Here is a 15,165-nt window from a genome sequence, read left to right as displayed (position 1 = left end):
TCCTGCCAATAACCTTGGTGACTTCAACAGTCCCATTTGCAAGAAATGTGTCACAGAAACATTGTGTCACAGGCTTTCACCTCCAAGCCACTTACTCACAACCAAGGCCATTGCCTAGACACTGTCATCACTGGAACTTGTGCTTTACCTCTAGGAGCTGGAACTTTTCAAATGTTCCTAGATGACACATCTTTATGCTCCTACTTTTTATACCCCTATACTCTCACTAAGCAAGGTCTCTGCCCTCCTTTGAACTCCCAATCCCTTGATCTCCTGCGAATTTCATTTGTCTCCCTCCTCAGCCCCACAATCATCTCCCTCATTACTCCTGATTAAGTCCCTATAATCCCTGACTCCAAAACTGAAAATTCCTTTGTCCTCGGCATTGCCTGATACTCTGTACTCAGTCCTCTCCTCTCTCTCCATCTTCAAATTAAAGTCTTCATCTACATCTACTGTTAGAACTACATATGACCTTTATGCACTACAGATATCACACTACCTCCCGTACAACACTTCCAATAACTTGCTTAGCATTTTTTCCTGAGTACCTCACTATTACCTAAAATTCAACATGCCAAAAGTAAAACTCAGTACCTTCATAAAATGGGTCCTTTCTCCTGACTTCCTTATTTCTTATTCACTCTCAAAACTCAGTATCATCTTATCCCCATACCTGATCATCTATCTCCTCTCTGCACCCTCTGCAACCCTCATTTGAGTGCATTTTACTTTTCACTTGGATGCTATTATAATCCCCAGATTTTCTTTTTCACCTCCTATTTCACCTCCATTCCAAATCTTTCCACAAATGACATCATATTTTCTAAAATGCAAATCTGATAGCTCCACTGCTTTAAAATGTTCTATATATTCATAAAGAAACAAGATATTTGCATACTCTTACTATCTTCCTATGAAATACTTACTAATTAGAAAAGAAAAAATAGTAACTATAAATGGATAACAACTTAACCAACAGCTCAAAGTTAACATCATAAATAAGGGATCAGTGAAGATCACATAACTCAAGATGCAATCCTTTGGGAAGTTATATTACATATACAATGTGCCAGCCAAAAAATGCATAACATGAATCAAATCATAAGTAGGCATCAGCAAGTCTTGAGAAATAGCCTGAAAAATGACGGGCCTGTATTCTTCAAAAATATCAATATCAAAAAAGACAAAGAAAGCCTGACAAACTGCTACAGATTAAGGAAGACCAAAGAGACACGACAACTAAACACAATACATGATCCTGAACTGTATATCTAGTACCACATTTTTTAAAAAATTCCTATTAAAAACACTATTGGGGCAATAGGGAAAAAAGCGAAATGTAGGCTATAAATTCTGTTTGATATTGATGTTCGATTTCCAGAATTTGATAACTGTAGTGTGGTTATACAAAAGATATCGTTGCTCTTAGGTTATATACACTGAAGTATTTATACACAGAGAGAGAAGAAGAATGAGCAAGCAAATGTGGCAAGACATTAAAAAGCAGCGAATCTTAGTAAACAATATACTGGAGTGCTTTGTATTAGCCTAATAATCTTTCTGTACATTTGAAATCATTTAGAATAAAAGATTAAGAAAATGTTCCATTTTTTCATTCCCTACTGAATGAAGTACAAATCCTCAGCCCAAAATTCAACTTAGACTCTTTGAAATACTATCTCAATATACTTTTATACCTTTCTTAGGTTATTGTGTTAAACAATTTTTAATCAAAGTGTACACTCCCTAAACGTTTTCTTGACTCCACGAATTTGCTCATGTTCATGCCTAAAATATACTCTTGGCTGGACACAGTGACTCATGCCTGCAATTCCAACACTTTGGAAAGCTGAGGCAGTAGGATCACTTGAAGCCAGAAGTTCAAGACCAACCTGGGTAGTTCAAGTAGTTCAAGACCAACATAGCTAGACCCCCACCTATACAAAACAAAAATTTAACTAGCCAGGCATGGTGGTGTGTACTTCTAGTCCTATCTGCTTGGGAGGGAATGCTGACGTGGGAGGAGTTAGAGGCAGCAGTGGGCTATGATTGAGTCACTATACTCCAGGCTGGGTACAGAGTAAAACCCTGTCTCTTTAAAAAAAAAAAAAAAAAAAAAAAAAAAAGGCCGGGCGCGGTGGATCACTCCTGTAATCCTAGCACTAAGGAAGGCCAAGGCGGGCGGATCACCTGAGGTCAGGAGTTCGAGACCAGCCTGACCAACATGGAGAAACCCCGTCTCTACTAAAAATACAAAATTAGCCAGGTGTGGTGTCACATGCCTATAATCTCAGCTACTAGGGAGGCTGAGGCAGGAGAATTGCTTGAACCTGGGAGGCGGAGGTTGCAGTGAGCTGAGATCGTGCCATTTCACTCCAGCCTGGGCAACAAGAGTGAAACTCCATCTCAAAAAAAAAAAAAAAAAAAAGGATAACTGTATGTAGATTTCAGTAGAGGTGACAAAAAAAAAATAAGTAGAACAGCCTAAAGAAAACCAGAGGTACACGACCAGAGGTCAAGGGTAGGATGGAGATTTAAGGGTAATATACCCAGGAAGAGTAGTTGAAGCTATAAAAATCTGTGAGTTATCTCAGAGTGAATATGTAAAGAGAGAATGGGACCAACAATCACTCCTAGGACAGCATTTGTTATTAGGTGGTAGCAAAGGTAAATATGGTAAGTGAGGCAGGACAAGGGCCGTAACACAGCCTGCAGGACACTAAGACATAAAAAGGAGCAGTAGTAAGATAGCATTAAATATGACAGTATATTCAAAGGAAAAGAGGACTAAGTAGAGGTATAAACAAAAAGAAGAAGATTCTGCCCTCAGAATAATGTAGTATATTGTACCTCAGAGGGTATGATAGAAAAAAAGAAAGAAAAAGAAGAAGGAGGAAAAACACGGAGCACAGAGAGAGAATTTCTAATAGCATGATGGACATGGGGCCCAAATGAAGTTTTAAAGGTCAATAAGTATTATAATGAGTGCCTACTATGTGCCAAACATTGTATTTAAGAAAGGAAATAGGCTGGAATTAGCAATGATTGGTTATACACTAATGTTTGGAGAAGGGAGGATACAGAAGGGAAGGGAAAAAAATCTATACTCTCTATATTACCTAAATCGACTCTTACCAGAAGATAAGAAGATTCATCTTGTGCAATTTGAGCCTGCAAACAATATAAAAATTAAGGAAAATTTAAGTTGGCCTCTAGCACTGGTTTTCCCATTAATAAATACATATTATGGAATACAAGTTATAATACATTTTTAAACATAATTATTAGTTTTATAAAGAAGTTCTGTAATCTAGTTTAACACTGTAATGTAAAATAATGAACTGGCTTACAAGAGGCTATTTATGGAAAACACAGCATATTATTTTAAGTTGTTAAATAATCCTTACAAGATTACATTTAAGTGAAGGCCTCTTGCTGAGGCAGAAAAGAACCCAATAAGTTCAAAGTTATGCAGTGATCTGAATTAGCACTCAGAAGTATGTCCAGGTTTTTTGTACCCTCCTCTGCCTATTCAAACATCCTTTTCATTTAAGATACCTCTGACTTCTTTTTCCTATCCACCTCCCACCTCGTTCTCCTTCTTAAATGGATAAGAAAAGTGAAACACATTATCACTAATATGCCATTATTGCAAACAATTCATGCTACCACTGATGCAATATTATATGAATCATAAGTTTCCACTGCTTGAAAAATGGAATTGTTTTCATGATTATCTTATGAAAATATTCTTCACGAAATTAAATACTGCAATTTTACTGACTATGTAATAGAAGTTGCCATAGAATGACCATACTAAGAACTCACAGAAACATTCATGATAGCATGCGCAGGAAAGAAAGACATGTTAAGGAAAGAAATGCATGCTAAGGAAAGAAAATAACTTGTGATTTATCAATTCATATTGCATTATTACTTACATAAATTTTATCCAACTTCATTTTTTGAAAATCCAGAACTAAAAATTATTTTAATAAACACACCAGACTACATCTAATTTCGCTCTGACCACAATATCAACTCAATAGTGATGCAGCTTTAGAGCACAGTTTAATTCATGAGTTGTTTTCCAGGAATGAAATAATGACATCAAGGCTATAACTCAAGGGCAGATTTTGTTAAATGCATTAAGTAGGAATGTAGCTTCCATGGAGAGGAAATGACTACATGAAGTGACACAATGTATAATTTTATATTGCAGTTAAAATGTTTTTCTTCATCAATACCGATGAGTTTTGTAATTTGTATTTTTTAATTGGCATTAAGATTCACATTTAACAGAAAAGTATGTTCCCTTTGCTCAGTAAATTCCAGTCAACACGCACCGTCTACATTCCTCCACTCACTCCTATACCTGTGCTCTCTGCACTGTTTGCAGGTGCTCTGTACTTCTAATTATGATGAATAGTGATAATATGGTAGCCTCATTTCTATAGTTCTGTATATTGAATGTGACAATTAAGAAAACTACTGATCTCATGCAATCCCAGGATAATTAAACTGTTACAGAGGCCACTCTCTTTAATACAATAAAAATTGTGTTAACTTACTTTCACTAGATAACCTTTGGCATTTCAGCCTGTGTCTATATTTTTCATTTTCTTCAAGCATTCTTGAAATGACTTTGTATACTCTATTCCATACTAAAACCTTAAAAAGATAAGCACAGTAAAGGAATGCTGAGCAGAAAAGTAGGAATATATTTTCATGGAGGCAACTGGGAATGACTCAGCTGTGTTGTATGTCAATTGATATCATCATTATAAGGCTATATTAGCATTTAGAGAACTAAAACCTAAGTGTAATTGTTTACCCACCATCACTGAAATATCTGTTCTCTTTGTCAAAATTCCTAGAATTTCCTCCCTGTAGTATTTAAATTAACTGTCCTGGAGGAAGTTGCCTTTCAAGGGCAATGACTATAAAGTCCTACCTAATCGATTCTAACACATTCCATTCTGAAAGCTAATTTTAAAAAATTGTGAATTTATATTCCAATGATTAAACCATTGGGCAATGATTTGATTTTTTAAACGTATTTTATTCCAGTTAAGAAATAAGTATTTCTCCTAGGACATACCAAAGCAACAGTACTAGAGAACATAAATATACTGGAATAGAAGAACAAGGATTATAGAATCAAACAAATAGATCTAGGCTCAAATTCTGGCTTTGCCATTTTCCAGTTGCCTGGGGGAGTATTTTAATCTCATCTAGGAATAACTTCATACATTGGATTATAAGAATTAAGGAAAAAAATATTTAATACATATGTAAAGCACTTACCCTAGTTATCTGGCACACAGTAATTAAAAGGAAGTATTAGTTATTGCTCTTTTCTCCTCACCTAAAAGGAACTGGTGCTCAGAAGAAACATCTCAGTACAGTGGGAAAATTAGGTGCTCATTCAAAATATATTTGGTGCAAGAGTTATTAACCTCTAATGCTATTTTATACCATACACGGATATCAAACAAACTAAAAGCTCAGAAACAACACAATGTTATGTGTCACTATCAACCAATAATTTCTTTAAACTGAATATAAACGACGCTGTGAAATATAAACATACAGTAGCAATCAAAGACTTGCAGAGCATCCAATCTTGAATATGTTCAAAACACTCAAGTTACCATGACATTTGGACAACTAGCAGCGAGAACAGTTCAGCAGCAGTGGATCATCCTTCTCAGATTGCCTGCTAGAAACCTATTACATATTCCTTGTCTTTAAAAAGACCAGTATAGATACATTATTCTTTTCTATGAAATCTGTGATTTTCTTCTTATACTACATTATCTATCACAGTTTATTATATTCTGTGGAACATATATCATGCTTTGAAAAATCCTCCAGTGGGGTTACATTTTGATTAAAATGTGTTTTATACCTTCACTGGTATAACACTGGAAGGGCAATTCTTTATGGTTAATAAATATTTCCAAACCCAGTTCCATTTCTTCTGAATTACTTCTATTTCTCATTTCAGAAAATTAAATTATTCAAAAGATGGTACTATCTTCACTGTCTTGAATATCTTTACACATTTTTATTTAGAGAGGACGATCTAAAATTCAAATATTGCTCATTCTCCTTTACAGCAATGTACCTTTTTCTTTTTCTTCATTATTTTGGAAGCTTCATTCAATGGTATGGGAAAATCATACTTTTTAGCTGCATCCTTCTGGATTAAACCTAATTTTTAAGAAGAAAGTGAAAAGGTCAACATATGTAAGGATTTACTATCTGAAAATAGGGACCATATAAATGTTTCTTGAGGTCTCCTTGGGGATTTTTATACTTGTTGGTATATTTCTGATCACCAGGTAATACTGGTTTACCAGTTCACTAATAACATGTTGAAAACAACCAAGAAAACTAGACATAATCTGGCAAGTACCCAGAAAATCATCCAGCTAGTTCAGTCTTCCTTTTCTGGTTTGTAAGGCTAGTCCCCAAAAGACCAACAATAGAATGAACAAATACCAGATAACACATCTTGCCCCAGTGTATCTCTACAGTCTCCATTCTTCTCAGTGCAACTCCAGACAGACATTACACTTCCAACTACACAATACCTTGTGGTACCTCACACACACACCCTCCCAGGCAAATTTCTGCCTGTTCTTCAAGACTCAGCTCACACGTAACTCTTCTCTACAGCCTTCCCTCAAATACATGCAGCTCAACACACAGCATGGCTCCGAGAACACCTTCTTCATAGCACTCAGCCCACCTTTTTATCATGTGTTTCCTCCGCTAGGCTGTGACCTCCTGGAGGGCAATGGCCATGTGTGTCTTAGTCATCTTTCCACTCACACCACCACACACACAGTAGTACTAATAAGGGTTATCCAGAGTGAACGGGCTTCCTGAATACTCACTAAACCATGCTGCCTTCCCAAATGTTAACTGTTAGAAGAAAACCCAAGGGTTTGTTTTTCCAAAGACAAAATTATAAAATAATGAGCATGTGTTGCCTGAAAGCCTTTATATTGGCTCTCATTTTGTCTAGAATATTCCCTCACCTCAACCCTTCCCCACCTTGTTCCTGCCCTACCACTGCTCTATATCTCACTTTCTTCTACTCTTTCAATACTTAGCTTTCCAGGGAGCCTTCTCTGATCTGCAAAGCACCCTCTGCTCAGGTATCATAGGATTTATCACACTGTTTACGTGAGGAGTGTGTTTTATTCTTCACTAGAGATCCAGTATCCAATTCTATAGATATTAGCTATACAATAAGTATTCCATTTGTTGAATAAACTAGAATATGGTCTAAAATGGCATTTCGCAATTTGTGAGAAACATGCCACTGATTTGGAGCAGGTCACAGACATACAGACATAGCACTAAGGAATATTAACTCATATGGTGAGAAACTCATTCTCTCTCCAGTTTTTTTCAATATTCTGATTATATTTGGGAGAAAGTCTAAGTTTGGTACCAGTATGTTATTAAGACTTCTCTAAGACTTGGTCGTCTCCCTTCATGACCACAGACAACTCTCAGCAGACAACCTACTTAGCTAGAATTTAATAATATTGTTTTGCCTTTATTATATTTGTTTCTAATTAATTTCTATTTATAGCAAATGGTACGGTTTTCCACTGAAGTAATGATTTAAAGTGTTCTAAAAAGAAATTTAGTTAAAAGGGAAAATGTGCCTATTTAAATAAATATATTAAGTAAATAATAGTACAGATGATATGCAGATATAGCATAGGAAAATAATTTAAGTTTGGGAAACTCTGCTCTTCATAAACCCATATTTATCCTTCCCTCTAAATGCCTACAACCTTTGGAATACTATATTTGTATCATTCCCCAATGTTTCGTGTTTGTAAGTCTTACCAACACAGACCTATACTCCTTGAGAAAACACAGGAGTCATCAAGTCTACCCGTAATTACTTGGGGATCTAAAATACAAGTACAGAAGATGTGAAAAAGAAAAAAGACATATTTCTTCGGCTCATTCTGTGTATTGTACTGAGACTAGCTCCAGTGTATTTCATGGATTTCGTCCTGACTTATGTTTCAAATCTTTCTCTAGTCCTCTTTCCACCCACTCTGACCCAGTCGTTCTTCCTAATCGCTGTCCATCACTGATTCACACTCGGTGCTTTGTTCACATGTTTTCCCCATCTAATTCTCCTATCTCAGCCCCATATGTAAATCTCATGGAGCTTCCACTACCATAAAGCCTTCCCTGATTCTCTCATTCCCCAAATTATTCACCACTTCCAAAGCATTCATTTGTACTTCCACAATAGCATTCATCATCTTCCACTACATATAAATCATAAATGTAGCTTTCAAGTTCTGTAAGGACAGGGAACTGGCCTGATTTATTAGTCTTACTTGAAATGTTAGAAGAGTTGCTGATTTGCCTGCTCCTGAATCTCTAAACTTCAGTACATTTCCAAACAGCTTACAAGTTTATCTTCCAGAAGTGCACCTGTCTCTGATAACTTTACTCCACCCCACCATTCAAAAATCTTCAGTGACTATAAAAAATGACAGTCTCCAAGGTATTCCATAATGTGGTCCAAAACTTACTTTTCATTCATTCAATAAATACTACATGTCCACTATGTGCTAGACATGCTAATCACCATCTTCCCTTCAAGCCATCTCTGTTCAATGTGCCAGCATTTACTGGGCATTTATTCTGTGCCAAACACTGTGCTAGGCATTCTGCATGTATTACTTCATTTAACCTTCACAGCAACCCTTTAAGGTAGGAACCATTACCCCCATTTTACAGATAAGGACACTGAGAATAATAGTGGTTAACTAACTTGGCCAATATTATCCTGCTGATGAATGACAGAACCAAGGATTATGTCTTTCTGACTTCAAAGCCAATGTTCTTGATAACCTCTACTGTCCCACTAGTGACTCCTCTATTCATGTCCCCTGATTTTCTGCATCTATGCCTCTTTCCTTGAACTTGACTATCAAAGCTATTCCCAGCTCACTCTTACAACACTCATATCTACTAATTTATATTTCCATTATTCATTAATTAATAAGTCCCTTGAGAGCAGACTACTTGTCTGATACATCTGTGTCACTAACATCTGACCTAGTGCCCACAACATGATAGGTTTTAAATAAACATTACTGAATGAATAAATTCATCTTTTTCCCCATAGAGGGTGACACATTTAATGAATGTCTACTTAACATTAACATTAAGAGCTGGGTGTGGTGGTTCATGCCTGTAATCCCAGCACTTTGGGAGGCCAAGGTAGGTGGATCACCTGAGGTCAGGAGTTCAAGACCAGCCTGGCCAACATGGTGAAATCCCATCTCTACTAAAAATACAAAATCAGCCAGGCGTGGTGGCACACACCTGTGGTCCCAGCTACTTGGGAGGCTGAGGCAGGAGAATCACTTGAACCTGGGAGGCAGAGGTTGCAGTGAGCCAAGATCGCACCACTGCACTCCATGCTGGGAGACAGTGCGAGACACTGCCTCAAAACAAAAACAAAAACAAACATTAAGTACACCCAGGACTGAGTAAAACCTAAGCACTTAAGCACTTTCTGGCTTGGTTTAAACATAAGTCTACCCCAGGACCCCCTTCCCTTGACTATAACCTTGGCTTCGCAAGCACAGCAGGGTGGTCACTAACGTTAGTGGCTCCATTATCCATCCAGTTGCCCAGCACAGAGACTTCAGACTTGGCCGCAATTCTTCCTTCTCTCTTTCAGTAAGCTATGTGATCCTGTCCATTCTGCTTCCACTGCCAGTGCCTTAGTTCAGGCCTTCACTCTTTCCACTGGACTACTGTAACTGTCTTGTAACTGTTCTCTGGCCTCCAATCTCTCCCACCCCCCAATTCCTTTGTGGCAGGGGTAACACGATCAGATCCAGAGGAAGGAGCAGGCAAATCAGCAACTCTTCAGACCGAGAAGCAGCTCCATAACACTTCCCAAAGCCAAACTTGCACCAAAAAAAGGTCATGGTCACTGTTTGGTGGTCTGCTGCCAGTCAGATCCACTATAGTTTTCTGAATCCCAGCGAAACCATTACATCTGAGAAGTATGCTCAGCATATCGATGAGATGCACCGAAAACTGCAACACCTGCAGCCGGCATTGGTCAACAGTAAGGGCCGAATTCTCCACAACGACAGACCACGCACTGCACAACCAATGCTTCAAAAGTTACACAAATTGGGCAACAAAGTTTTGCCTCATCCACCATATTCACTTGACCTCTTGCCAACCAACTACCACTTCTTCAGGCATCTGGACAACTTTTTGCAGGGAAAACACTTCCACAACCAGCAGAACACAGAAAATGCTTCCCAAGTGTTCGTTAAATCCCAAAGCGTGGACTTTTATATTACAGGAATAAACAAACTTATTTCTTGTTGGCAAAAATGTGTTTATTGTAATGGTTCCTATTTTGATTAATAAAGATGTACTTGAGTCTAGTTACAATGACTTAAAACTCAAGGTCCAAAACCACAATTACTTTTGCACCAACTTAATAAATTATCAAAGTAAATTTGGTTTTGAAAGAATAGCAAACAAAATATTTATATATTTTTCAACTTGAGATCTTTTTTTCAGTCTAACCTGCCAGGAAGTCAATCTCCCCTGTACAGCACGGTCAATAAATCTGACCCTATCACTTTTCTTTTCTCTTTTTTTTTTTTTTTTCTTTTTGAGACAAAGTCTTGCTTGTCACCCAGGCTGGAGTGCAGTGGCACGGTCTCAGCTGACTGCAACCTCCGCCTCCTGGGTTCAAGCCATTCTCCTGCCTCAGCCTCCCCAGTAGCTGGGATTACAGCAGGTGCGCACCACCACACCGGGCTAATTTTTGTATTTTTGGCAGAGATGGGGTTTCACCATGTTGGCCAGGCTGGTCTCAAACTCCTGATCTCGTGATCTGCCCACCTTGGCCTCCCAAAGTGTTGGGATTATAGGCGTGAGCCACCGTGCCTGGCTCCTATCACTTTTCTTATTCAAAATCTTTTAATGCAGGGCTTCTGGGTAGCTTAAGACAATAGCAAGCAAAAAACCACACCCTCAGCATCACGTTAAGACAAAGGATGCTGAAGCTGCAAAACAACTGCAAGTAAAATGAGAAAAAAACATTAAATTGCTGCTCTATGATCCCGTATGCCCTAGACCTACAGGGGCTCTGGCCAGCAGGGAAGAGAAACTACAAACACTACAAAAATGCCTCAAAAGAGCTGACGTGACCAACATTAAGATTAAATGCATTCTAAATCTGAAAATAGTAAAAAAAATAACTAGGCAAATCAGAGTACAGACTATAGGGAAGAAATTTAAAGAGACAGACACAACACAGAATGCCAAGCATGCAATATAATGGACAGACTCAGTTTAAAGGGGCAAGCATGATTTAAAGGAGCAGTCTCCCAATGGCATGGTTTCTGAGGTGAAAAGAACAAAAAAGATGATAAATTAGGTCACAAAGTAAATACCAGTAACATCCATAAAATGAAGGCATCACAAACAATACTCTCTGATCACAATAAACCTAGAGTTTACTAGCAAAAATTAAAAATAAAAATCAGAGACGCTCTGAAAAATTAAAACTTAAATCTACTAAGCAACTCTATGGAAAAGAGTTAAAAATTACAGAATTTCTTTTAAAAATAGTGACAACGAAAACACTACATATTGGAATATATGGGACGTATTTAAAGTAATGGTTAGAAGAAAATTCACTGCACTAAACACTTAATAACAAGAATAAAAATAAATGAATTAAATTCTCTGCTCACAAAAAAAGTATAAGAAGAACAAAGTAAACCAAAAGAAAGCACAAGAAATAATAATATTAAAAGCAGAAATTAATGAGGAAGAGACTAGAGAAGCAAAATATCTAATGAATAAATCAAAACCTTGATTTTTCTTTTTTAGAGACAGGTTCTCACTCTGTCTCTCCTGGCCATATCTAGCTCACTGCAGCCTTGAACTGCTGGCCTTAAGCAATCCTCCCATCTCAGCCTCCCAAAGTGGTAAACTTAAGAGGTGTGAGGCACCGTACCTGGCCAAAATCTTAGTTTAATAAAAAAAACAAAATTAACAAAATAGACAAAATGTTGGCTAACTTGATCAAGAAAAAGAGAGAGTGCACATATATATATGGGAAAAGAAATGACAAGAGGGAAGTAACCATTAAAAGGCAAGAAAATGTTTAAACATCATAAGACACTACTTTGCAGACATCTATGCAAACGAATTTGGAAACCCAGATGAAACAGATAATTCCTTAAGGAAATACAGATCACTAAAATTGACATATTAGAGTTAGGAAGCCTACCAAGATCAATCTCCATAGAAAATATAGAGAAGGTTATTAAGTAATTATCCCACAAAAAGCACTAGGTCCTAATAGTTACAGAAGAATTCTACCTAAGCTTCAAAGACAAGATAATCTCAACATTCGATAAATTATCCAAGAGCATAGAAAAGGAAAAATTCCTAATTCCTTTTATGAAGTAAACACAGCTCTGATACCTAAACCAGATAAAGGAGTACAAAGAAAAACTAAAGATCACTATCTCTCCTGAATACTGATAGAAAAATTATAAACAAATTATTAGCAGAGTCCAACACTATATTAGGAAAATAACAGACCAAAACCAAGTAGAATTTACTTCAGGAATGCAAGGTTGGTACAATAATTGGAAATCCATTTATATTACATTCCATATTAATAAACAAATCTAAAGAAAAAGAGTATCTCCATAGACATGAGAAACCCTCTGACAAAAATCAACACCCATTCATGATAAAAAAAACAAACACTGAAAAAATAAGTATTGAGGGATACTTTGTAATATTTGAAATATATAATTCTTAGTCATATAGCCAGTACCTGATTTAATGGGGAAACACTACAGGCATTTCCCCTATGGTCAGGAACAAGTAAGGTGCCCGCTATCTCCAATGCTATTCAACATTGCCCTTGAGGTATTAGCAAATGCAATTAGACAACGTAAATCTATTGCAGGCAAAGAATGGGTGAAAAAGAAACAAAATTATATCTCTTTACAAATAATATACATTGATATCTGGAAAATCATGAGAATCAAGGATAAAACTAATTATCCAGTGAGTTAATAGGATCTAAAATTAGCATGCAAAAACCAATAGGCTAAGTGAAAGAAGCCAGTCACAAAAGCCCACATACTCTATGATTCAACATATACAAAATGTCCAAAATGGTTAAATCTATGGAGACAGAAAACAGATTAGTACTTGGTTAGGGCTGGGCTTATGTGTAAAGGAGGGCAAACAGGGAGAATGGTGGGCAATGTTTAATGGATACAGGGGTTCTCTTGGGGTTAAAAATATTCTAAAATAGTGGTGATGGTTGCACAACCATGCATATGTGAACTATGCATGCAAAATGGGTGAACTGTATGCACTGTGAACTATAGTTTAATAAAGCTGTTATTCAATAAGTACAGGTGATGGAAATGTTCTATATCTCAATTATGGTGGCAGTTACTAGGGTGTGTATAAATCTGTGAAACCTCTTCAAAACATATGTAAATTAATCCTCAGTAAAGTTGACTTAGAAAAACCAAGAGAGGGCCTGGCACGGTGGCTCACACCTGTAATCCCAACATTTTGGGAGGCTGAGGCAGGTGGATCACCTGAGGTCAAGAGTTCGAGATCAGCCTGGTCAACATGGTGAAACCCCATCCCTACTAAAAATAGAAAAAAATTAGCTGGGCATGGTGGTAGGTGCCTGTAATCCCAGCTATTTGGGAGGCTGAGGCAGGACAATCGCTTGAACCAGGGGAGCGGAGGTTGCAGTGAGCCAAGATCACGTCATTGCACTCTAGCCTGGGCAACAGGGCAAGACTCTGTCTCAAAAAAAAAAAAAAAAAAAAAAAGAAAAAGAAAAAGAAAAACCAAGAGAGGCCTGGCCCAGTGGCTCATGCATGTAATCCCAGGGCTGGGAGGCTGAGGCAAGAGGATCAGTTGGGCCCAGGAGTTCGAGACCAGCCTGGGTAACACAGGGAGACCCCCCCCCCCATGTCTACAAAAGATTAAAAAAAAAAAAAAGTAGCTGGGTGTGGAGGTGCCCACCTGTGGTCCCAGCTACTCGGGAGGCTAAGGTCAAGGCTGCAGTGAGCCTGTGATTGGACCACCACAGTCCAGCCTGAGTGACACAGCAAGGCCCCGTCTCAAAAAAAATAAATTGGCTTCCTATACACAGCATTTAGAGGGCATTTCGTAAAAAGAAACCCCATTTACAACATCAAAGAAGATTAAATATTTAGGAATAAATTGATCAAGACATATGCAAAACCTATGGGAGGATAATTTTTGAATTTAAGACATTTCCTGATTTAAACGTAAAGCTCATGCTGTTTTTAGCCAGGATGACTCAACAGCATCCGGAAGTCGGTCCTCCAGGTGAGGGGGTTTGGGAAGTCAAACAATCTCACTCAGCTGGAACGGAAACACGCCGGCCAAAAGCCTCCGTGAGGGGGCCGTAAAGGCTCCATTCAACAACCTCTCCTCTTATGTCAGGTGCCCATGCCGGCCACAGCTGGCCCTCTGAAGGGAATTACTGGGCTTCTCCTTCGCCCCTGCGCGTGCTCGCAACACGGCCTGACAGGAAAGCCGCGCCCAGCCTCCCGCGTGCCGCAAGATGGCGCCCAGCAGCTGAGCCCACTCGGCCCTGTCCCGCCCCACCGCGCCCGGTCCCGCCCCGCACCACCACCTGCACGCGCCGACAGTCTGGTGCCGCTCTGAACTCTCGACGCCAGCAGCTGGGAAGTGGCAGAGGTCGCAGCCTTCACACCAGGGGTCGTGGGCACCCTGGGCTGGGAACCGGGGGGCAGCTCGCTGCCACCCTGGACGCCCGCCACCGCCGTTGCTTCCCTCGGCTTCTCCTGGCGACAGCCAGCCCCAGGCCCCTGACCCCAAAGGCCTTGAGCTCCGCGGCCGCCCAGCTGCAGGACGCCACCGCACTGATGCGAGCCGAAGCGCATCACATAGACGAAGCGCGCCAAGTCCTGCTCCCGACCCCGGCCTGCCGCCGCCATCGCAGCCTCAGTCAACGGCTGCCGGGCCCTCAGCAAACACGATGCTACAGGCGCCAGACGACCCACTGTGCAGGCGAAGGGT

General features: G+C 39.0%; 1 protein-coding gene across 10 annotated transcripts in view; it reads right to left on the bottom strand.

Annotated features, from left to right (window-relative positions):
• Positions 1-15,165, bottom strand: part of CUNH5orf47 (chromosome unknown C5orf47 homolog) — a 48,908-nt gene extending 33,743 nt beyond the window's left edge. For 4 of the 10 annotated variants that reach the window (XM_058440411.1, XM_058440412.1, XM_058440409.1 and 1 more), the window contains exons 1-4: positions 14,759-15,165; positions 6,134-6,219; positions 4,575-4,674; positions 3,139-3,174 (exon numbers count right to left, since the gene is read on the bottom strand). In XM_058440411.1, coding sequence (XP_058296394.1) covers positions 3,155-3,174; positions 4,575-4,674; positions 6,134-6,219; positions 14,759-15,083 — 531 coding nt within the window. In that variant the 5' untranslated portion in view covers positions 15,084-15,165 and the 3' untranslated portion in view covers positions 3,139-3,154. Of the gene's footprint in view, positions 1-3,122; positions 3,175-4,574; positions 4,675-6,133; positions 6,220-14,758 lie in introns of all 10 variants that reach the window. The other 6 variants (XM_058440416.1, XM_058440408.1, XM_058440417.1 and 3 more) reach the window with 3 other exon arrangements.

The sequence above is a fragment of the Hylobates moloch genome, unplaced genomic scaffold (genome assembly GCF_009828535.3).
Source record: "Hylobates moloch isolate HMO894 unplaced genomic scaffold, HMol_V3 SCAFFOLD_6, whole genome shotgun sequence".
NCBI classification, from domain to species: Eukaryota; Metazoa; Chordata; class Mammalia; order Primates; family Hylobatidae; genus Hylobates; species Hylobates moloch.
Note: the sequence above shows the minus strand (reverse complement) of the source record. Positions and strands in the feature narration are given on the sequence as shown.